Genomic DNA, 22997 nt, shown 5'->3' on the forward strand with positions numbered 1-22997 from the left:
TAATACCTGTTGCGATATGTCGCATACCAACAAGGCCGAACGTCAACCCTTGTCGTGTTATCTGGAACGCCGATGTATCTTGTGAACGGATCTGTCAAAAATAGTACTTCTTACGGAGACATGAATTTCTTAAGAACATAGTTCATTGGGGATATAGCGGCAAACGCGAGAGAAATGCGTTAGCATTATACGTCATGCTTCTTTGAGGTCCTGGATCCATGAGTAAAACCGCGTTAACCACATTGCAAAGTGTTGTTGAGGATGTCACTTCAACACTCGTCCTGCCTCGTCGAGGAGTGAAATGCAAATGCAGCTGAGCAGAACACCCTCAGTTGCACTGTGGATGGTCTGCTATGCGCACACATGGAGACACCCACACAAAAAGCGTTCCAGTTAAAGTCGTTCACACAGGCCGGTAGATCGCAAAAAGCGCAACAGCGCTTGTACGGCCTTCTTCTGTGACGAGGTCCTTTCGATGTTGTAGAATTCTTTTTTCCTTTTTTTTTTAGCTTTTTCCTCTCTGTCATCTTTCTAACCCCTATCCCCCATCCCCAGTGTAGGGTAGCAAACCGGAGACTCATATCTGGTTAACATCCCTGCCTTTCCTCTTCATTCTCTCTCTCTTTCTGCTATGCGTTTAAGTAAGTTTATTATGCTGTTTTTACATGGCCGTGATAGCATATATATATATATATATATATATATATATATATATATATATATATATATATATATATATATATATATATATATATATGGTATTCCAGCTAGCTTTACCCAGAGTTGAAAATATGCGAATGCGGCGCAGCTGGACAGACCCAAGCTAATGTTGTTTGCCGTCGCTTGGAGAGGGAGTGGGTGAGACAACTTTATTTCAAAATCATTTTTTGCATTCTGTCTAAGTAGCTAATTCGTCTTAATTAATTGTACAACTTCTCAAATTAGATGAAAATTAGATGAAAAGTGGCAATGAGGAAATTGTTGAGCGACATGAAAAACTCCCGATACAGTTTTCTTTGCTCAATACGCGCTACATGCAAGTATTTTTTTCCGAGCCTAAAAGAAGCCCGCGAATGCACGCAAAATTGCCGCGCGACTGGCCGCTCGAGGCAGTTTGCGTGTATTTGCGGGCTTCTTGATTGATGACGCTGATTATTTAAGACTAATTATCTTCTAACTAGGTGGAATGAAAAATATAATTTGAGCATGCCCCGCATACAGCATTAACTTGGTTTTGGCTATGTGGCATTAGCATATTTGTGAACTCTGGCTCGGACACCAAGCATATATATATATATATATATATATATATATATACGCTCTTCTAAGTTCTCTCAACCCCGCTGTACGTCTACTAGGGCATCGGCTTCCTACACTTGACACACACACACTTTTTATTGCACTTTTACACTCCTAATGCTAGCGCATTAAAGCAGACGTGAATCTCGCAATTTCGACATGCGTAAATAATTTTTCAATGTTTAATATGTGAATTCTTTTATTAGCTACCTAGACATTGATTTTCGTGCAAGGATTGTCGGCCTGTTAATGTAAATGGATCGTCGGAATCGCGCTAATGTTCAATATGAAGTGTTATTTATCTGTTCGAACTAAACATTAAAAAAGACGGGGTATATACGCACTTCGTTCAAATATAGCAAGTGACAGTTCCTTCTAAGAAACTCTTCCTGTCAGCATTTCACTCACGATATAATCAGATCGATATGCAGAGCGGTAATAATTTTTGTATAATTAAGTGAAAAAGAAAATTGTGCACAGCTGTTCACTTCCGTATGGTAAGGTCTTGGGAAGCGATGCATACTATTTCTTTCTCCAGCCCAGAATCTCTATCTATCGTTTGTGAACGCTGGGCCATTATCTGTCTGAAAAAAAAAAAGTTTTTTTAGATACTTTCAAATAAAAGCTTCGGCGGCTACAAAATGCACGCATTCGTCCTCAGCAATGGGTAACTCATTTTAATAACTTTAATAATGGTACTTTGTCTTACTTTTGTTCCTGGTTGTTACACACATGATTAATCCAGCGGCTGTGGTACATTTAATACCACCTTATTGCAATTTGTTTTTGCTGCTTCTTGATTTTGCATTGTGCCTTTGCCTGTGTATATGCCTTATTTGGTCTGTTCTAGACTGCGGCGGTGCTGCTATCTTGTATTGTTTGTCTTGCAACCGCCCTGTAACGGCCTTCGGCCAACAGTATTGTTAAATAAAAAAAAGTAAAAAAAAATTAAATACTCTTGAGTGCCACCCTTTTCGCATTGAAATCAAGAGTAACAACTTCGAAAAGAATGTTGGGATACTAGATGAGCATAATCCCATTCCCTCGAGGCTTGTATACTTTCCTTACAGAAACGTCATACACGTGCCACATCCGAGCCGTAACTGTGTCATAGTTGTATATGGTCGTGCATATATACGTATCGTAACTAATACAATGTCACGTATCGGCATGTAAAGGTGCACATAGGGTCAGACATGGCCAGCGCATCACTTAGGCTATATCACGCTTTATATGACCCAACGTGAAAAGGGTCTTTACAAATGTGCGATGCCTCTGGCGCTTTTTCTAGCGATGTTCACTGCAGAAACAGGGCCGAGAAGGTGAAAACTACGCGCGCGACGATCACCCGGTATTCGCCAGTTGACGCGGGAGCAGTGGGCCAACATTAATAATTCGCGGCGACTGCCGACGCCTCAGCAACGTGCCTGAGCTGCTGAAGTGTCCGCGCGTCAAAGGGCACGTGCTCGAAAGGCAGCCAGCCGTCGCCGTGGGGCCCCACTCAGCTGTCGGCGCTCAGAGCAGCAGCAGCGGCGGGAGAGACGAATGGGAGGGTGGGGTGGGGGGAGGGGGGTCGGAGAGCCGGGGCGCCGCGCAAGAAGCCGCCCGGCAAACAAGGCCGCGGGAGCCAGGTGCGCGTCTCGTCAGCGCGCCCGGGCTCCCAGGTAGGCAGCGCGGTGTTTGTCTAGAGAACGTTCCGCCTGGAGATCATTCTGATTAACAACAGCAGCCCGAGGCGAGGAACGGCGCTTCCCAAGGCAGCGCGTTTCGACAGGCAACAAAACGCGCGAGAACCGACAGGCAAGATAAAAAAAAAAAAAAAAACTATACGTATAAGATCCAGGACCACGGGGGCTCTTTTGCATTCCGCGCCGGGGGGGTGGAGGGCGTAGCTCCGCTCACGTCTCCGTCTCCAATCCTGCCTCGAGGTGGCAGCAAGAACGGCGCCAGCTTCAGCAGCCGCCCCCGGACGACTCTCTGTTTGGTTAGCGAACGGCACCGAAACTTTCCCGTGGCGCACGGAAATATTTTTGTGTTTGGACTCCGGCCCGAGAAATCGGGGCGACAGCGAGCAGCCCGTATTTATCCGTCGTCCCCAAGGACAACAACAACAAAGCAAGCGCCGCGCGCGTCCAACTTTTTGGACCCGCGCTGGATGCACGCATCCCATTGTTTTTCCTCTCGCGGCGCGAGGTGCGCTCCGCTGGCGCGTTGTTATTCAAACGGTGATACCGCTTCCAGAGAGCGCGTGCAACTCCAACCCCTCGCCACCCCCAATCGAGGCGAAGAAGGCACGGGCTCTACAAGCAGCGCACACGTCAGCAAGACAAGACGCTCTGAAGCGTCGCTGAGGGCCGCCGGGGGTCATTGTCAGGCGGCGATAACTTTTATCTGAGAGCCACGAACATTCGGGACTCTCTGGTCCGTTTTTCGTCGCACGCGAGCGCGCCTGTGGGCGGTTCGCGTGCGCACTCGGCCGTTTCCTCCTTGTTCCTCAGCCCTCGCCCTCAAGTGTGTCGCCTCGTCTTACACGCGTTTCCTTTTAATAGGCCCAGCGCAGCCAGTCGGCCTGCAGAAAAGAGCCCGCGCAGCCTCGATAAAGCCGCCTTTCGAGACACCCACGGAGCCAGTGCGCGAAACCCGTCCCAGACGCGAGCGAACTTGCCAGACGGGCGCCATGAACGCTGCGGCGTTGAGCGCGCTGCTCTTGCTGCTCTGCTCGGTCCAGCGCGCGGCGACGGACTGCGTCTTCAGCGGCAACTGCGCCAACGACGAGGACACGGACAAGGCCATTCCCTGCGCAGTGCGGCAGAAGCCCGCACCCATGGTCGACGACTCGTCGTGGCGGCTCTTCTCCGACGTTTGCCCGCAGCTGGCCGCCCAAGTGAAGGCTGACCGCGCAGTGTGCTGCGACGTCTCCCAGGTGCAAGACCTTGCCCGCGAACTCGAGCAGCCTGCGAGCCTCGGCATGACGAAATGTCCCGCCTGCATGCTCAACTTCAAGGACCTGCTGTGCCGCATGACGTGCTCCCCGAAGCAGTCGCAGTTCCTCGCGGTCAACGCCACAGCCAAGACTGGCTCCCGTCCGCACGTCGCTGAAATGGTGTACGCCCTGCGGCCCGATTACGCCCAGGGCGTCTACGACTCGTGCAGAGACGTGCGTAGTGTGGTGTTCGGCATCAAGCTCATGACGCTCATGTGCGGAGGCCGCGTTCTCGGCTGCTCGCCTCAGAAGTGGCTCGATTTTCTTGGCTCCACACCGGCCGAGGGCGGCTTCTCACCCTTCAAGATCCACCATGTCATCACCGAGCAACCGGTCGCTCCCCTTGGGCGGCCCTTGACGCCCCTCGCGGCACCCTTCCTGATGCCCTGCTAGGGATTCTTTTGTGCGTGACTCGCTTTTTAGTACACTGTAAAACTAAGGAAAATAAACGCTGTTTTAGAGCAGTTCCCTTCCATTTGGCGAACGACTCGCGCATGTTGAGCTGCTAAACTTCTGAAGCTCCACTGCGCTGGACCCACTGCAACACATGAGTGCTCAGAATGCCGTCATGCATGGGGCAGTGCGTGACCCGCTTACGCGCTCGGCAAGCGTAGTTCAGCGCTTGCTGCAGTGCATGCAGTCTCCCATCTTGGCCTGTCCTCTGACACTACGTTGTCTTTGAACTCTTGCACGTTATCCTTTGGATGGCACGATGCCCCTAATTCGCATGTATCGCGAAGCTTGGGACAGAATGGAGCCCAGAACCAAATGTCGGCGACATCAACAAGAGGGTTCCGACGAGAAACGCACCTATAGGGTTTTCCCTCGAGTTCACTCCAGCACAGCTACGAGAAGGGAGAAAGAACAATATAAGCTAACTTTAATACATCGTATATGACCCGCTCAGACTTAAACCTGCAGCTAGAGCGTAAATTCATATCAGTTGGTTATATTCATGATCATTTAATAAGTGCGCGTATATAGGGTAAGGGACGTAACAAACAAGTTCTTTGTATACGTTCCTCGTTGTACACATTGTTACACCTGCGGGGCCAAACTTTGTGCCTGCAATAACGCAAGATTGAGACACTAAATAGGCCAAGTATCCCGCATTTATTCTTGGCAATATATTATTTTCTTTTTCAGCGGCCCTCTGCAGTCGATGGTGCGCGTGATGCTTTGCGCAATCCTCCGGGCATTTGATAAGATTCGTGAGCTCGCGACGCCCGCCTTCTTCGGTGCACATTCAGGTGCATCTGCATAACTTTGTCACTTGAACAGGGCCTCATCAAATGCGTACGTGTGGGCCCGCCGCGGTTGGCCTATTGCGTTGCGCTGCTGATCTCAAGGTCACGGCATCAAATCCCTGCCACGGCGGTCGCATTCCGATGGGGGCGGAATGCAAAGACACTCGTGTGCCGTGCATTGGGGGCTCGTTAAAGAACTCCAAGCGGTCAAAATTAATGCGGAGTCCCCCACTACGGGGTGCCTGATGTTCATATCGGGCTTTTGGCGTGCAAAACTCCAGAATTTATTTTTGATTATGTACGTGTGGAGCTAACGACAAATCCTATCTTTATGGGCCAGTACACTACTGCGCCTAGCCAAGCCAGCCCATGCCCATGGCTTCCGCGGTACATATATATATATATATATATATATATATATATATATATATATATATATATATATATATATATATATATATATATATATATATATATATATACATATACAGCTTTCGTTTCAAGACCGATGGGCGTGTCGTTTGAGTCCAGTTATTCGACCGTGTTTATATTTCTTTTTTTTCTTTTTTACACGAGAGCATCTCATTTTGCACGTGTGCGTCTGCTCACATTTCTAGGTGTGTGCCGTTGTGCCTATGTGTGAACGCGCATGTCGGTGTAGTTCTTACGGGATGTCACGGACGCAGCTTTTCACCGTGCTATAGTACCCGAACTTGGTGGACACGATGACGTTAATGCACGATATTATCACGGATATATGATTTTGATTTTTTGACAGTGACCGCTTTTCACACGATTATCACTGCTATTAGTATGCCGCTCGGCGCAAGACTGTCACGGTCTATATATAGATATATATATATATATATCAGAACTTCTTTTTCACTGAGGCGTAATGGTGGTTAATACCGACGTGTGCGAACAGGCGCGAATGCTACAGTATCGTCCCCATTAGTGCCCCAAGTTTGGTCTGCTCACTACCTTGCTTTTTTTTAACCACTATCGTCATCTGCGTCGGTCTATCGATGGCGCACACCAAAGGACAACGTGCGTGTAACAAGTCCTCTTCTATATTAAGTAACTTTCTTACTATCAAGAACGTTTTATTTTCTCTCCTAATCTTTTACCGCAATGTCAGATAATGTACCAGAACATTTAAAAATTTACGTTAAAGTGCCTCAGCGGTATAGCGCTATACAATTCGAACTAAACGCCATGATCTGTGAAACTTGGGCGAATGCGTGGTTTGTGCATCACAACGTTCCAGTCCACACAGCACTCAGCGTGCAGCACTTCTTGACATACGGTGAGATGACACTACCTTAACTCACCATCTATGTCCCGTATGTTGCGAGTTTCAGTTTCCTGTCTCCAAGACTGAAACGAGAGCTTAACGCGTTTTCAAGTTGTATGAAGGCGATGAAGAAGAGAATGAGGGAAGCGCTGAGGGTACCCAGTTTGCGATTGTTGCAGAGCAGTTGTGAACAGCAGATAAAGATGCGAAACAAGTCAAATTACTTTCTGGAGAAAGTACGTTAAAGGTGATCTACGTTTTGGAATGTTCAAAGAGACATTCAAATACGAAATAAAAATTCCCGTTAATTTTGGGTGCTCCCTCGCCTTTGCATTGAAACGCGTCGTGGTGGCGTAATGGTTTTCGCGTTGAGCTGCTAAGCCCGGGCGAGAGATCAAATCGCGGCAGGGGCGGCTACAGTTCGATGCGAGCGAAATGCAAAAAAAAAAATGCCTGCGTAGCGTGCACTAGGTGCACAATAAGGAACCCCAGGTGGTCAAAATTAATCAGAAGCCCTCCCCCACTACATACGGCGTGCTTCATATCTTTATTGTGGTTTTGGCACGTAAAACCCCACAACTTGTTCCTTTTATTATAATCTGACGCGCTACATTGTTACCTTTTTCCGATGACCGGTTTTATTTTCTTTCTTTTTTTCCGCCGGCGCACCACTGTTACAATGTTACCGCTCGGCGCAGGACGCGCTTACATGTGTGGGAACTTTCTCGAATGTTGTCGCCTGATTTGGTGGCAGAAGGATCTCCTCTAATTAAATTGCCTACGCGACGCGAATAGCTGCGTACATTCTGGAAGGTGCGCGATCACCAGAAATTAAGTTGGAATCGGTACGACGACTCGTATGTACGCATAGCCCACGACGCTTGACCCACAGATCCTATTTCATCCACCGACGACTGCACACTCGCCGCTATCGTAGTGCTTTGAGTATCACTTGTGGCGTTTTATTTATTTATTTTTGTTTTGGCGCAGAAGTTCGCCCAATAAAAGAACACAGTGCTGTTGCGTTTCGCCTGCGACACGCGGTTTTGCCGGCGCGACTGCGGCGGGGCGGCAGACATTTTGGCCCGTTCGTCGTCGCCGCAACGCTCCCCGCCAGGTGTTTCCAGGCGTTTCCAGGCATGTTCCGATGCCACGTGTCTTCATGTGCGTGTGTGAGTGTATGTGCCATTGTGCCCGAACCAGGCGATGCGACAGCAGGGATCACCCTCTCATTCCAGTCATTGTGCCTGAACCAGGCGATGCGAAAGCAGGGATCCCCCTCTCATTCCAGTCATTGTGCCCGACCGGCAGCGCTACGACAGTGTGCGTCACCATTAGCCCATTGTACATTCACGTGCTCGTCTATTGAGGGGTTCCTTCTTGCCCTCAACTGCGAGAGTATAAAAACAGCTGCCCCCGGACGCCAAAAAAGAGGGCTCCGATTTCTTCTGTTGAGTAAAGTGCTCTCCCGTCTCTCTACTTCGGTCAACCTGACCGCCAACTCTTTGCGATGTTAAAATAAACAAGTTGTTTTGTTGTTACCAGTCGACTCATGCTTTGCCGGGACCTTCGGATGCTTCCAGTTGTACCCCAGGCCGCCAGGCCAACGCTACCCTTGGGGCTTGCGACCCAGGTACAACCACGGGCGTCAGCGCCGAGTTCCCAACAGATCGTACCAGCGGTGCGATCCAAACATCTGGTTGGCAGCGGTGAGATCGCCTCCGACTTCAAACAACTGTCTGCCAGCGGTGAGATCGCGACAACGGAGGCCAGCAGCGAAGAGATGCAGTTGACTGTATGCTGAGCAGCTCAACGACGATCCGGGAGCAGTGCAACGAGCCCTGTGTGATGACTGGTTGCCTGCAGCGGAACGACTGCGCTGGACTCTTGGCTGCGAGGTTTGGTGAGTGCGGGACTTTCTTCTTCTGAGCTTTGCCAGGCTTTTGTTAGTGTCAGAAACAGAGCTGGTAATTGTGGTTGTCGTTGCTGCCGGGTTAGTTTGCGGCAAGACAATAGTAAGCAGTAGAGAAAGCAGCATTCAGAGCAGCCATGGATTTGAAGTCGTTGCGCAAACCGAAATTGCTGGAGCTTGCAAGAGAGTTGGGTCTGGATGTCTCAGACAAACTCAGAAAACCTGAACTGCTAAAGGCTATTCTTGAGTTAGAAGCTGAGGATGACGAGCTGTCGGAATGCCTTGAGACCATTGAGGAGAGGGAGACTGCAAAAAGACAGGAGCGCGAACTTAAAGAACAGAAAGAAAAAGAAGAGCGTGAACGTAAAGAACAGAAAGAGCGAGAGCAACAAGAAAAAAAAGAAGAGCGTGACCGTCAACACGCTTTGGAAATGAAGCGTCTCGAGATAGAGATGGAACGCGCTCGTAATGGAAGTCAGGCACACGGTGCAGGAGAACGCGTATTGTTCAAAATGACTGACCTGATGCGGCCGTTTAAGCTTGGAGAGGACATTGGTTTGTTCATGGTTAACTTTGAGCGAACGTGCGAGAAGCAGGGGTTCTCTCGGGAAACGTGGCCACAGCGCTTGCTCACTTTGTTACCCGGCGAGGCGGCCGACGTAGCCGCTCGCTTGGATAGAGAGGAGGCAGAGGATTTCGACACAGTGAAATCGAGTCTTCTAAAAAAGTACCGGCTGTCTGCGGAGGCGTTCCGTCGGAAGTTTCGGGAAAATGAGAAAGGCAAAAGTGAGTCATATACAGAGTTTGCGTATAGGCTTATGTCGAACATGCAGGAGTGGCTCAAAGAAGAGAAAGCGTTTGGTGACCACGATAAAGTTCTGCAGTGCTTCGGGCTAGAACAGTTTTATAGTCGGTTACCGGAGAACGTGCGATACTGGGTCTTGGATAGGCCAGACGTTTGTACGGTGGCTAAAGCCGCTGAGCTAGCCGAGGAGTTTGTGACGCGTCGGGCTCGCGGAGCTAAGGACGGTCAAAAGGGTGAATTTGGCTTGAAGTTTGAGAGGCCGAAGTTCACACCCATGAGATTAAAGGGGGACACGCGTAGTGAGGATGCGAGTGAAAGCAGTCCGACCAAACGTAAAGAGACGGCGGCAGCCAAACGCAGAAAGCGGTTCGAGATGAGGCGAGCGCGCTTGTGTTATACGTGCCAGAAGCCGGGTCACTTTTCGGCGCAGTGTCCGGAAACAACACCAAAAGTTGTGTTTTTTTCAATAGGCAGCACTGACGAGAACATGAAGCTTCTCGAGCCTTACATGCGAGACCTCCTCGTGAACGGGAAAGAGTGCCGAGTGCTTCGCGATTCCGCAGCTACGATGGATGTAGTTCACCCGTCTTACGTAGAACCCCATATGTTCACGGGCGAGTGCGCATGGATCAAGCAAGCCGTGGAAGCTCATAGCGTGTGTCTGCCAGTAGCAAAGGTGCTTATTGAAGGACCTTTCGGAGCGCTTGAGACAGAGGCGGCAGTGTCATCTATGCTGCCACCCCAGTACCCGTACCTATTTTCAAACAGGTCCGATCACCTCCTGCGCGAGAAGGGGCTTTTGTTTGGTGAAGCTAGTGTTCAGGCCTTAACCAGATCGAAGGTTCGGGAGCTCGCTGCAAAGGCGGTAGTTGCGGGGCCGACGTTATCAAAAAACGAAAAAGGGTCAGAGGCGCAGCAAGCCGATATTCAGAGCACGCCCGAACTGAATAAACTTGAGTCTGTAACGTTAAAGGCGCCAGATACTGGAGAGGAAACGCCCGACACGGGAAAGTTAGAAGAGCTATCTACTGATTTGCTCATCGCGCCTACGTCAGACGGACTTAATAGGTTGCTAAAAGTCAGCCGGTCGGCTTTGATAGCCGAGCAAAAAAAGGATGGCAGCCTGGAAAACGTGCGCTGCAATGTCAAAGAAGGTATCGCCAGGAAAACTGCGCGTTTTGTGGAAAGAGGTGGAGTCCTGTCCCGGAAGTATCTAGACCGCCGAGGAGTGGAGTTCGATCAGCTGATCGTGCCTCAATGCTATCGTCAGGATCTGTTGCGCTTGTCACACGGGGGTTCGTGGTCCGGACACCTAGGAGTTAAGAAAACTAAGGACCGTCTCTTGCAAGAGTACTATTGGCCAGGGTGTTTTCGGGACGCAGACCATTTCGTGAGGACATGTGACACTTGTCAGCGGGTGGGCAAACCAGGGGACAAATCAAGGGCGCCGTTGAAATTGGTACCTATCATAACGGAGCCTTTTAGACGGCTCGTTATTGATACAGTGGGACCTCTGCCGGTAACAGCCACGGGGTACAGACACATTTTGACTGTGATCTGCCCAGCGACAAAGTTCCCTGAAGCAGTGCCGCTTAAAGAACTCAGCTCAGTTGAGATAGTCAATGCACTACTGTCCATATTTGCGCGAGTTGGTTTTCCTGCAGAAATTCAATCAGATCAGGGCACAGTGTTTACTAGCGCTTTGACGACAACTTTTCTCGAAAGGTGTGGGGTAAAGCTGCTACACAGCTCAGTGTACCACCCACAGTCGAATTCCGTTGAGAAGCTCCACTCCGTCATGAAGCGCGTGTTGAGAGCCTTGTGTTTTGAACATCAAACTGACTGGGAGCTGTGTCTGCCTGGGGTGATGTTTGCTTTAAGGACCGCGCCGCATGCGGCTACGGGGTTTTCGCCAGCTGAACTGGTGTACGGTCGCTCGCTTCGGTCTCCGCTTCGCATGCTTCGAGAATCATGGGAAGGCAGGGGCGACGACCCAGTCGTGGTGGAGTACGTACTTAAGCTCCTCGAACGCTTAAGAAGGGCACAGGAGTTGTCAGGTGAAGCAATGACAAAGGCCCAGCAGAGGGCCAAGGTTTATTATGATCGGACAGCCAGGGCCCGTCGTTTTGAGGTGGGCGATGAGGTCATGATATTGCGCACATCGCTAAACAACAAACTAGACGTGCAGTGGGAGGGCCCAGCACGAATTGTTCAGAAACTGTCGGACGTTAACTACGTGGTAAGTCTGCCAGGAAAGCGGAAAGCACAGCAAGTTTACCACTGTAATCTGCTCAAACCTTATAGACAAAGGGAAGCAGTGGTGTGCATGATGGTAAACGTTCCTGAAGAGCTTCCGGTCGAGCTTCCGGGACTAGGCTCAGTGACGAACAGGGAAGACACCGGTCAAGTCATTAGTGACCTTATCAGTAAAGCACCGCTGTCGCCCGAGCAGAAAACCGAACTACACCGGCTATTACAAGAGTTTCAAGGTCTGTTCTCTGAGAGGCCTAGTAGGACTTCTGTCCTTACTCATGATATAGAACTTACCTCCCCAGAGCCAGTACGATCCAAGGCGTATCGGGTGTCACCCCGCCAGAGCGATATTATGGAGGCTGAGGTAAAGAAAATGCTACAGCTCGGTGTTATTGGGGCAGGTGAGAGTGATTATACCTCCCCTTTGATTTTAGTTGAGGTACCGGGCAAGGATCCTCGTCCTTGCGTCGACTACCGCAGGCTTAATTCCATCACTAAGGATCAAATGTATCCGATCCCTAACATCGAGGAGCGCCTTGAGAAAGTTAGTAGCGCTCAGTTTATTTCCACCCTAGATCTTGTCAGGGGTTATTGGCAGGTTCCACTTACAGAAGAGGCTAGTAGGTATGCGGCGTTCATTTCACCAATGGGAACATTCCGTCCTAAAGTGTTGAGTTTTGGTTTGAAGAACGCGCCATACTGTTTTTCAAGCCTCATGGATAAAGTGTTGCGGGGACAGCAAGAATTCGCTTTACCGTATCTAGACGACGTAGCGATATTCTCCGCATCCTGATCTGAGCATATGGCACACTTGCGGGCAGTGCTAACCCGCCTGCGCGAAGCGGGCTTGACAGTAAAGGCTCCTAAGTGCCAGTTAGCACAGGCCGAGGTTGTCTACCTCGGTCACGTGATTGGTCAGGGTCGTCGCCGCCCCTCTGAAATAAAAGTGGCCGCTGTGCGAGACTTTCCGCAACCGCGCACAAAGACCGATATTCGGTCGTTCTTGGGTGTCGCCGGCTACTATCAGAGGTACATCCCTAGGTACTCTGATATCGCGGCTCCCCTGACGGATGCTCTAAGAAAGACAGAGCCTCAAACAGTCGTCTGGGACGAGACAAAGGAAAGAGCTTTTAGCGCCCTAAAGAGTGCCCTAACAAACCAGCCTGTGCTACGATCGCCAGACTATACAAAAGGGTTCGTTGTTCAGTGCGATGCTAGTGAGCGAGGCATGGGCGTTGTACTGTGCCAACGGGAAAATGGAGAAGTAGAACGCCCCGTCCTGTATGCTTGTCGTAAGCTGACCAGTCGTGAGCAGGCGTATAGCGCCACCGAGAAAGAGTGTGCGTGTCTCGTGTGGGCCGTTCAGAAATTGTCATGCTATCTAGCCGGCTCGAGGTTTATCATTGAGACGGATCACTGCCCTCTCCAATGGCTGCAGACCATCTCTCCCAAAAATGGCCGCCTCCTGCGCTGGAGCCTCGCTTTACAACAATATTCCTTTGAGGTGCGTTACAAAAAGGGGAGTCTCAACGGTAACGCCGATGGCTTAAGTCGAAGCCCCTAACGTAGGAATCAGCCTCAAAATTGTTGGTTACTGATGTTTTTCTTCCTGAGGCAGGATTTTTTTTAACGTATTGCTTTTGTTTAGTGTTTCAAAGTGATGATATGTTTCTAGTGCAATTTTTCAATTTATGGACGCGTTCTGAGTGATGCTAGACTACTGTAAGGAACTAGGCAGTGGTATAAAAAGGGGAAAGAGCCTGGCAGGGCTTAGTGAGGGTTGTGCTGTGCTTGCTGACTGAGCGGTTGAGTTTCAGCGTAGTTCTAACGCTTGCCGGGAACGAGAGCAAAAATGTGAACTCTCCCGAAGTCACTTTGCAGTGTCCCGTGCGAACCTGAACGAGAGAACAAGGCCTTCTCTGTGCGCTGCGCTCAAGAAACGTCGAGGGACGCCCGACTTCGGTTATGAGCATCATCGAGCGACATCCCTCCGGACAGCGGATGCAGTCCCCTGTCCATCGGGATCTCCTTCCCCCGGCGGGGCGGTCTGTTGCGTTTCGCCTGCGACACGCGGTTTTGCCGGCGCGACTGCGGCGGGGCGGCAGACATTTTGGCCCGTTCGTTGTCGCCGCAACGCTCCCCGCCAGGTGTTTCCAGGCGTTTCCAGGCATGTTCCGATGCCACGTGTCTTCATGTGCGTGTGTGAGTGTATGTGCCATTGTGCCCGAACCAGGCGATGCGACAGCAGGGATCACCCTCTCATTCCAGTCATTGTGCCTGAACCAGGCGATGCGAAAGCAGGGATCCCCCTCTCATTCCAGTCATTGTGCCCGACCGGCAGCGCTACGACAGTGTGCGTCACCATTAGCCCATTGTACATTCACGTGCTCGTCTATTGAGGGGTTCCTTCTTGCCCTCAACTGCGAGAGTATAAAAACAGCTGCCCCCGGACGCCAGAAAAGAGGGCTCCGATTTCTTCTGTTGAGTAAAGTGCTCTCCCGTCTCTCTACTTCGGTCAACCTGACCGCCAACTCTTTGCGATGTTAAAATAAACAAGTTGTTTTGTTGTTACCAGTCGACTCATGCTTTGCCGGGACCTTCGGATGCTTCCAGTTGTACCCCAGGCCGCCAGGCCAACGCTACCCTTGGGGCTTGCGACCCAGGTACAACCACGGGCGTCAGCGCCGAGTTCCCAACAGATCGTACCAGCGGTGCGATCCAAACAGTGCCCTTCCACTCCGTGAAGATGGATGACCAGCGAAGCTGCGTATGTGCGTCCCTTAAAGAAAAGCTGAACAGTCTGTCTAATTCAATAAAACGCTTATATAGGGACGCGGGAACCTTATAAACCATGCAGGTATTTTTTTTGGGGGGGGGGGGGGGCGGGGGGGATTTTTCACTTAGGAACGATGTAATCGTCGGTTAAAATTGCGCTGTCGCAACGCCCCCCGTCGAGCGCCGCGTGCTGCTGCTGACGCTGACGATGCGAGCGGAGACCGGAAGCCGCGGGGTAGTGACGTCAGCACTGGTGTTCAGTTCCTTCGCAGTCTCCGCGACCGTGCCTGACCGTGCTTGTTTCTGCGTGCGTGCCGTCATAATCTGCCTCGCTTGACCTTGCATCCCTTTGTTTGTGTGTATGTAGAGTGGTAGTTGTCGTACGCAGCTTTAGTTAAAGTGGTGGGCTGATCATGCTGGCGTTCTGTGCAGCCTACGGTTGCACGAACACGAACAGTGGCCGCGACGATGTTCCGATGTTCAATTACTTCCCGCAAAACAAGAAGATTTTAGCTAATGGGAGGCTGCTGTGAATCAAAAGAATTTCAAGCGCGCAAGAACAACAATGCTGTGCTCTAACCACTTCGGGACGACGTTTACTACCAAAATGTATCAATAATGCGTGAATGAGTGAGAGTACGACTTGCTGCTAGCAGGCTTTCTAAACGCAGCGCGAGAAGGTCGGGGCAACGAACACACAAAGACAGGACGGGTGCGGGCGGACGGATGGTAACTGGTCTTGGAAGGCCTTATGAATGCACGAACTCGACCAAACCTGGATTTTGATTTATGGCTAGTTCCTTCGTGTTAGCACGCTGAACGGAAGGTGCATGTTTATCTCCCTTGACGCAGGTTTCGTTGCAAACCGCCGTTAATTTTCTATTCGCACGTGTGCTGTGAAACAGACTACCTGCAGCTACCATAACGCAGCGCAAGTGTAAATTTTGCATGTGTTTGAAAGCCGGCGCACGCCAGGACGCTGTGCTCCCCTTCTCTCGCGCAAAGAGAGAAACTGGCCGTCTCACGTAGCCGACGGAATTCGCCGCCTTTACGGCTCCGGTTACAAGTAGCGTGCGGATGGCGCGCTGATGAAGGTCACACGTGCTACAAGAGCCGGAACACTTTTCCCGCATGTAAACCGTCTGTGTTGATTTCCGACAGCTTTGGAGCAGCGTACAAATGCCGACGATCGCATCCCCGCTTACCTTCCACGAGAAGGCATGCAGGGACATAACAGTACAGTTGTTTGCCCGAAAACGAACCCACTTGATCGCTGAATGCAGCTTTGAAAAAAAAACATACTCAACAAAGAACATTTCTGACACGAGGACATGCTAACACTTCACTTTCGTTCCCGTCGAAAGCACTGCTTGCTAACAGCATATTTTGCTTCTTGGAGAGGCCGGCTCCTCGCATTCGGCTTGTACATGTAGGGAGCAACGCCGAACTCTTCAGCGAAACGCAAGCTCTCCAAATTTATCATTACCGTTTCACCAAAACAACAGCGCCAAATCACCTTGCACCATCCTTCATGTGTAGTGGCAGAGGTTGGTCCGGACGAACACCATTGTCGACGTCATGAGCACCCGACCAATCACAGGCGGAAACGAGGCGCGCGAGCTGCCCCTAGTCTGCTGCTGCACTTCTCGTCGAAATAAAATCTGTTTGCTCTTTCTTTCGTTCAGTTTCAATGCGATATTCGAATTCGGTGGGTTGAAAACCATTACGTACAGCTGTTAACTCATTTTTTTTTCTGGAAGGCCCTTCAGCTTCCCTTTCAACCCGCCGTGGTTGCTCAGTGGCTATGGTGTTGGGCTGCTGAGTACGAGATCGCGGGATCGAATCCCGGCCACGGCGGCCGCATTTCGATGGAGGCGAAATGCGGCAACACCCGTGTACTTAGATTTAGGTGCACGTTAAAGGACCCCAGGTGGTCAAAATTTCCGGAGTCCTCCACTACGGCGTGCCTCAACATCAGAAAGTGGTTTTGGCACGTAAGACCCCATAATTTAACTTTAGCTTCCCTTTCACGCCTGCTTCACCTCCGCCGCGGGTCGGCCCGGCATTGAAGTACCTTCGGGATCAGCCCACGTATGTGGAGTGCTTAACGCCTGCTTCACCTGCGCCGCGGGTCGGCCCTGCATTGCACTACCTTCGGGGTCGGCCCACGTATGGGGAGTGCTTAACGCCTGCGTCACCTGCGCCGCGGGTCGGCCCTGCATTTCACTACCTTCGGTATCGGCCCACGTATGGTGAGTGCTTAACGCCTGCTTCACCTGCGCCGCGGGTCGGCCCTGCATTGCACTACCTTCGGGATCGGCCCACTGTTTTGATCGCACCGCTGGTACGATCTGTTGGGAACTCGGCGCTGACGCCCGTGGTTGTACCTGGGTCGCAAGCCCCAAGGGTAGCGTTGGCCTGGCGGCCTGGGGTACAACTGGAAGCATCCGAAGGTCCCGGCAAAGCATGAGTCGACTGGTAACAACGAAACAACTTGTTTATTTTAACATCGCAAAGAGTTGGCGGTCAGGTTTGACCGAAGTAGAGAGACGGGAGAGCACTTCACTCAACAGAAGAAATCGGAGCCCCCCTTTTGGCGTCCGGGGCAGCTGTTTTTATACTCTCGCAGTTGAGGGCAAGAAGGAACCCCTCAAAAGACGAGCACGTGAATGTACAATGGGCTAATGGTGACGCACACTGTCGTAGCGCTGCCGTAGCACCATGTCGAGCACGATCTCGTAGCACCCTGTTGTAGTGATGCCGTAGCACCATGTCGGGCACGATCTCGTAGCACCCTGTTGTAGCGATGCCGTAGCACCATGTCGAGCACGATCTCGTAGCACCCTGTTGTAGCGCTGCCGGTCGGGCACAGACTGTAATGAGAGGATGATCCCTGCTTTCGCAGCGCCTGGTTCTGGCACAATGACTGGAATGCGAGGGTGATCCTTTGCGGTCGCATCGCCGCAGTCGCGCCTGGAAACACCTGCCGATGAGCGTTGCGGCGACGACGATCGGGCCAAAATGTCTGCCGCCCCGCCGCAGTCGCGCCGGCAAAACCACGTGTCGCAGGCGAAACGCAACACCACGTATGGGGAGTGCTTAACGCCTGCTTCACCTGCGCCGCGGGTCGGCCCTACATTTCACTACCTTCGGTATCGGCCCACGTATGGGGATTGCAAGAATAACAAAAAAAGAGTTGAAACGGTTGTGCTTAATCCCGAGACCCGCAAATGGAGCGCGTGGCATTCAGTAATATACGGCCTTTACGTGTTGGCTTAAATTAATATGCGTTCGATCATCCCATCAGCACTCTTTTTCACTGTTGATGGTGATATCAAATACAAAGGCTCGCAGATGAACACGTGAAAGTTGTTTTCTGATGCTTTAGGCCTATCATTCATGTTCAGGTTCGCACTGATAATCGCGTAATTGAAGCAAATGTATAGGCAGCCGACGGGTGATTTTCAATCGATATCCACAGCCAGACGAGAACCCGCATCAAGATGAAGCATATGCAACAACGGAGCAGACCTTGTGGCTATGTACTAATGAGTGCCCAAAGGGGTTCATGGTGAATTATAAAGAATGTAATCAGTTGCGAAAGTTGCGGCAAAACTTGGCAGGACGCGCCTACGGTGCTGCTGGATTTCCTAGGTTGGAAGTTTCCTCCGGGACCACCTGTAGCTCTTTCTGCCAGGTCAGTTAGAAACATCTAACGCTCTACGGCCAGAGATGTTGCGTGCTGAAGAGTGCTGAGACTGAGATCAATTAACTTGGTTTATTTCGCATCATTGCCTACATTAGGCTAAGAAGAAAAATAAATATGAAAACAAGCAAGAGATGACATCAAAACGAGCTCTGGCTTGAAAGAGCAGCGATTTTTGATCATGTCAAGGTAATGGAATACTTAAGTTCCCGAGACCCCCGCCCTGTCACGCTAGTGATAGTAGAATTGTTCCGCAAATTGGAAAATAATTTTAAATACGCAAACCCAAGCCTGGCCAAACAGCCAAGCGAAGCTCTTCGTGGGACCTCACGAGTGTCCCCAGCGTGGAAGGAGCGCAAGGCCTGCCGGTCTCGCCAGATTGGTGAACGAAACCAGCGAAGAGCGGACGCTCAGCTGATTCGTGACCGCACCGTACCTTCGGGAGACAAAGTCAGCTGCACCAGCTCTTCGAATTGGTCAACTATTGACAGTTATCATTCTGACGAATTCAATAGCCAAGAATCGCCGTTCGCGTTCAACCCGCCACCACGAGAGCCAGCCCACATGCGCTACATATCGTGCTCCAACATGATGACCAGGGGTATACCCCTAACTACTGATTTTATACGTGCTGCTTATTATTTTAGGTTTTTTACCCTTTCTCATGGAAGCACTTCGCATGCTCACTGTAAAATTTGGAGCAGATGGCAAGCTAGACACTCCTTAATAATTGGCAGAATTGTGGCAACCGGACCTTCCACTTCATCTGAAGAGCACCGGATGATCTACTTATTCTCATGTCGCAGATGACCAAGTTCGCATAGTAAAAAGCAGCTCCACGCATTGTTTTTGAGGGTGTCGACGTGGTAGCCCGCTCTGAGGGAGCACTCCCCAAGATGTCAGTCAAACGCGTCGCTGAGTACTTGCGCTGAGTACTTGCGCTGAGTACTTGTGTTGTGCCGGCTGATAAGGAAGGCGGGTTCTACGGGCTTTGAACAAGTATGTTTGGTACCAATTCCACTGAGGCAGTTCCCACAGTATTCAAGCGCCACGACGGAGTCTCAAGCTTTGCAAGAAATACAGTCTTGAGAAACTAAGGGGAAAATGGAGAACAGTAAGAGTGACCCACCTGCTGGTTCTTTTCAGTGCGAATACGCATAATATTGACGTTACGCTAAGGGTGATGGTATCAGAAAATGACTCCTGCCAGAAGCCAGTAGCCCTTCTTCTACAAGACAAGCTGCGGTGTCTCCCAGAATAACGCTTTCCTAACAAGGAAGTTTGAAGTTTGAATCGACTTCTTGAAAACTAGCCCCGACAAAAGTCAGCAAGCCTTTTTCATACACATAACAGATCTTTATTACTCCAGTCCCCATAAAGACTTATTACTAGTTGTGGAACAGTCTATTGACGACTATGGTACAATAGGGTTCCAGAATACCGTTTTGATGTCCAGCGGCCATTTTCTAGAGCTTTCAAACTTTTATCTTGTATAAACTGTCATCAGCTGGGACGACGCCATTTACCTACAGAAAAGAGGAATATGCATAGGCTCTTGCATTGCTCCAGAGCTCAGCGATTTGTTTATATCCAGACTCGACGTAACCCTCTTTGACAGACTCATGCAGACAGAAGTGGCAAAAGCTTTCCGCTATGTTGTTGATTTTTTGCTTATTATTGATTGTTCTTCAGATGAAGTAGAAAGTCCGGTTGCCACAATTCTGCCAACTATTAAGGAATGTCTAGCTCCCCTTGTAATCTGCTATGAAATCCCACAAGAAGGTACCATCCGGTTTCTCGACCTTTGTCTTCCTTGTTCAGTTGGGCACACTTGCTGGAGCTATGAACCACGGTCCAGTAAGCCTCTCCTGTTCAGCGCACTTCTAGCTGACAAAAAGAGGGATAGCTAAACTTTGCTTTAAAGATGTCCTGATAAAGCTGTGTCATCGTGCTATGTTGGCTAGTTTTGATGGGCAAAGCAAGCGGTTGTCCAAAGCAGGCTATCCGATACCAGTACAGATGTCAGTGGCAGAATGTTAGCTGAAAGAATCTCGGAAGCGCAAACGGCAGAAGAGCGATGCAGTGGCCGCTGGTAGGAAAGCAAATGTGATGCTGTAGATTCACAACCTTTCCCACCATTTGTAAAAGGTTGCACGGAGAGCGATCATTCGAGTCGTTGTCTCTGCTCCTGATAAGCTGGGCAGGCTTTGAAAGGTTACTAACCCTAAAAAGAAAATGCAACCAGCGTGTGAAAAAAGACACACGAACAGGCATGTTGATTGCACTCGAGCTGGGGTATACAAGATTACCTTGTCGTGCAACGCTGTCTACATTGGATAGACCGGAAGGTGTATCAATGATCGCTTGCGCAAGCATAGTTACCATATGTTCTCAACAAATTTCATTAAGTGGATTCCTCGTCATTAACTGCAAGACTTGTGGATACAAACCAGTTTTTTTTAAATGTGTCATCATAGAACAGTCACAATCAACTGACGCGCGAGATTGTTGAGGCTGTTGCCATTACCAAATGCGTTAAGGTGTGCGTGAGTACACCCTCCTTATCTTTATCAGGCACGGAACTTGACTTTCTAAGACGGTCTGCACTTGTTCAATGAATTGCGGTCGTGTGCTCCTTGTAAGTTTGTTGTTTGGATTGTCTTTTGTCACGCGTGCTATGAGCGGCCCATATAATGCGCAATCGGGTCATGGAATAAAACCAGTTGGAAGTTAGCGCTCATCCTTTCATCTGTCCTTTTCCTTTCATACTCAAACTGAGATGCGCTAAAGCACGACAAGAATATGATGCGCCAATTCTGCAATTCAGCAATTCTTGTTAAGAAGCCGTGACTTCGGTTTAGAAGAAACTGTGAAGGGCGAGAAGGCTTAAGAGGAAGGAGGGGTTGAAGCGACACGTCTGTGGCGGTTGGTTCGTATTTTTTTCGCCTTTACACCTTTCGCATCATTTGCATATTTCCGGATGCCATTATTTCTTTGCGTATAAGAATTGCGAAAGTAGAGTCATGCATCAGCTGATAAGCATAATGACATGCACTCATTCTCGCCCAACGGTTTTGTTGGAAGAGGTAACTAGACGCCTGTACATTCTGACTGCAATGTCCTCTTCTGAAGCTGATTATCCTATAGAAAACGGGGCTTTGGCAGAAGAAAAAAGAAAAAACATGATAAACGGCAATCGTAGAAGCAACTCTGAGCCATCATTGTTAGCGGTAGCTGTTCCCCGCTTGGCTACTGTATAACTGTTTGTTTTTGGAGCTCCTGTGGCTTGTCGATATACTTGCTACGTAGGTTTGGTAACTGTATGAGTAACTCGAAAACTGAAGGGCATACCCTTATGACCTGAATTTTGTATTGGGGCGACAAAGAAGGAGCGAGTCTATAGAACAAATTGCTTACAAAGGACAGAAGTTATCACGGCAGGAAATGGTCGAACAGTTTAATAATCATTTTGTGTATCGCGATACCTATGTTAATTCTGCAAAACTTCCTGACCTTACTTTTCCTCCAAATCAAAACACGCTCTTTTTCCAGCCTACAGATGTTCATGAAGTGCACACAGTATTTTCTAGTTTTAAAAACTCTTCATGCATTGATCCTGACGGGAAACAAATAACACCCGTAAAATTTGTGCTACATGAGATCACTGAGCTACTTGCACACATATACAACTTATGCACCTCAACTGGTGTTTTTCCTGCAAAGATGAAGAGTGCGAGAGTAACAGTACTCCATAAGAAAGGCAACAAGCTAGACATAAGTAATTACCGGCCCATATCTGTTCTCCCATCTTTTCCAAAGCTTTAGAGAAAATATTATTTGTACGTTTACCGATCCTTACCGATTTCGAAAACAAGCTCATAACTCTCGGTTTATTTGTAGATTTCAGTAAAGCGTTCGATTGTATTAGCCACAATATTCTATTTCATAAGCTCAATCGTTATTGAGTTAGAGGACTTCCTCTTGAATTTCTTAAGTCGTATCTTCAAAATAGACGCCAATATGTACAGATAAATAACTTCAGGTCCCAAGAGAGGTTTATACTTTCTGGAGTACCTCAAGGCAGCATTCTGGGTTCTTTGCTTTTTAATCTGTATGTTAACGATATTGTAAATATTCATTTCAATAATTTTTTTTAATTTACGCAGACGACACCAGTATATTTCTAACATCACGTTCTTACACAGAGCTTATCACAATATCAAATGAAGTGCTCCTGAAACTTAGTACATGGTCTAAGCAAAACTGTTTATGTGTCAACCCAACCAAAACTAAAGCTATAATTTTTCGTCCAAAAGGAAGCACCTCCCCTTTACTACATGGCATAGCCTATAATAATGCTCCCATTGAATTTGTAGAAAGCATCAAAATCCTAGGCGTGCATTTTTCTTCATCGCTGCTATGGAATGACCATGTAAACTTTGTAACGCAAAAACTGAGTCAGATAACAGGTATAATAAGCCGTAACCGTTACTTTCTTTCGACATCAGTTAAAGTACTGTTACACAACGCCTTATTCGCCTCTCATCTCAATTATTGTCACCTCGTACGGGGCACTACAACTGATACGAATTTAAACAAATTATTTTTATTACAGAAAAGTATAGTACGCGTCCTCGCAAATGTTTCGTACGATTCACACACCGAGCATTTATTTGACAAGCTTAAGATTATCGCAGCGCACGAAATCTATAGGCGTCGGCTT

At 49.3% G+C, this 22997-nt stretch overlaps 1 protein-coding gene across 1 annotated transcript; it reads left to right on the plus strand.

Annotated features, from left to right (window-relative positions):
• The first annotated feature begins 3614 nt into the window (after window positions 1–3614).
• On the plus strand, window positions 3615–4746 carry LOC142573322 (NPC intracellular cholesterol transporter 1-like). Its single transcript, XM_075682990.1, has one exon. It carries the CDS (start codon window positions 3977–3979, stop codon window positions 4673–4675), a length of 699 nt encoding a protein of 232 aa, XP_075539105.1. The 5' UTR covers window positions 3615–3976; the 3' UTR covers window positions 4676–4746.
• The last annotated feature ends 18251 nt before the right edge of the window (window positions 4747–22997 follow it).

Source organism: Dermacentor variabilis, chromosome 1 (assembly GCF_050947875.1).
Source record: "Dermacentor variabilis isolate Ectoservices chromosome 1, ASM5094787v1, whole genome shotgun sequence".
Taxonomy (NCBI): domain Eukaryota; kingdom Metazoa; phylum Arthropoda; class Arachnida; order Ixodida; family Ixodidae; genus Dermacentor; species Dermacentor variabilis.

Excerpts from the sequence above, each read along its gene's own strand:
- LOC142573322 (XM_075682990.1), top strand. The coding sequence starts at position 3,977 with ATGAACGCTGCGGCGTTGAGCGCGCTGCTCTTGCTGCTCTGCTCGGTC.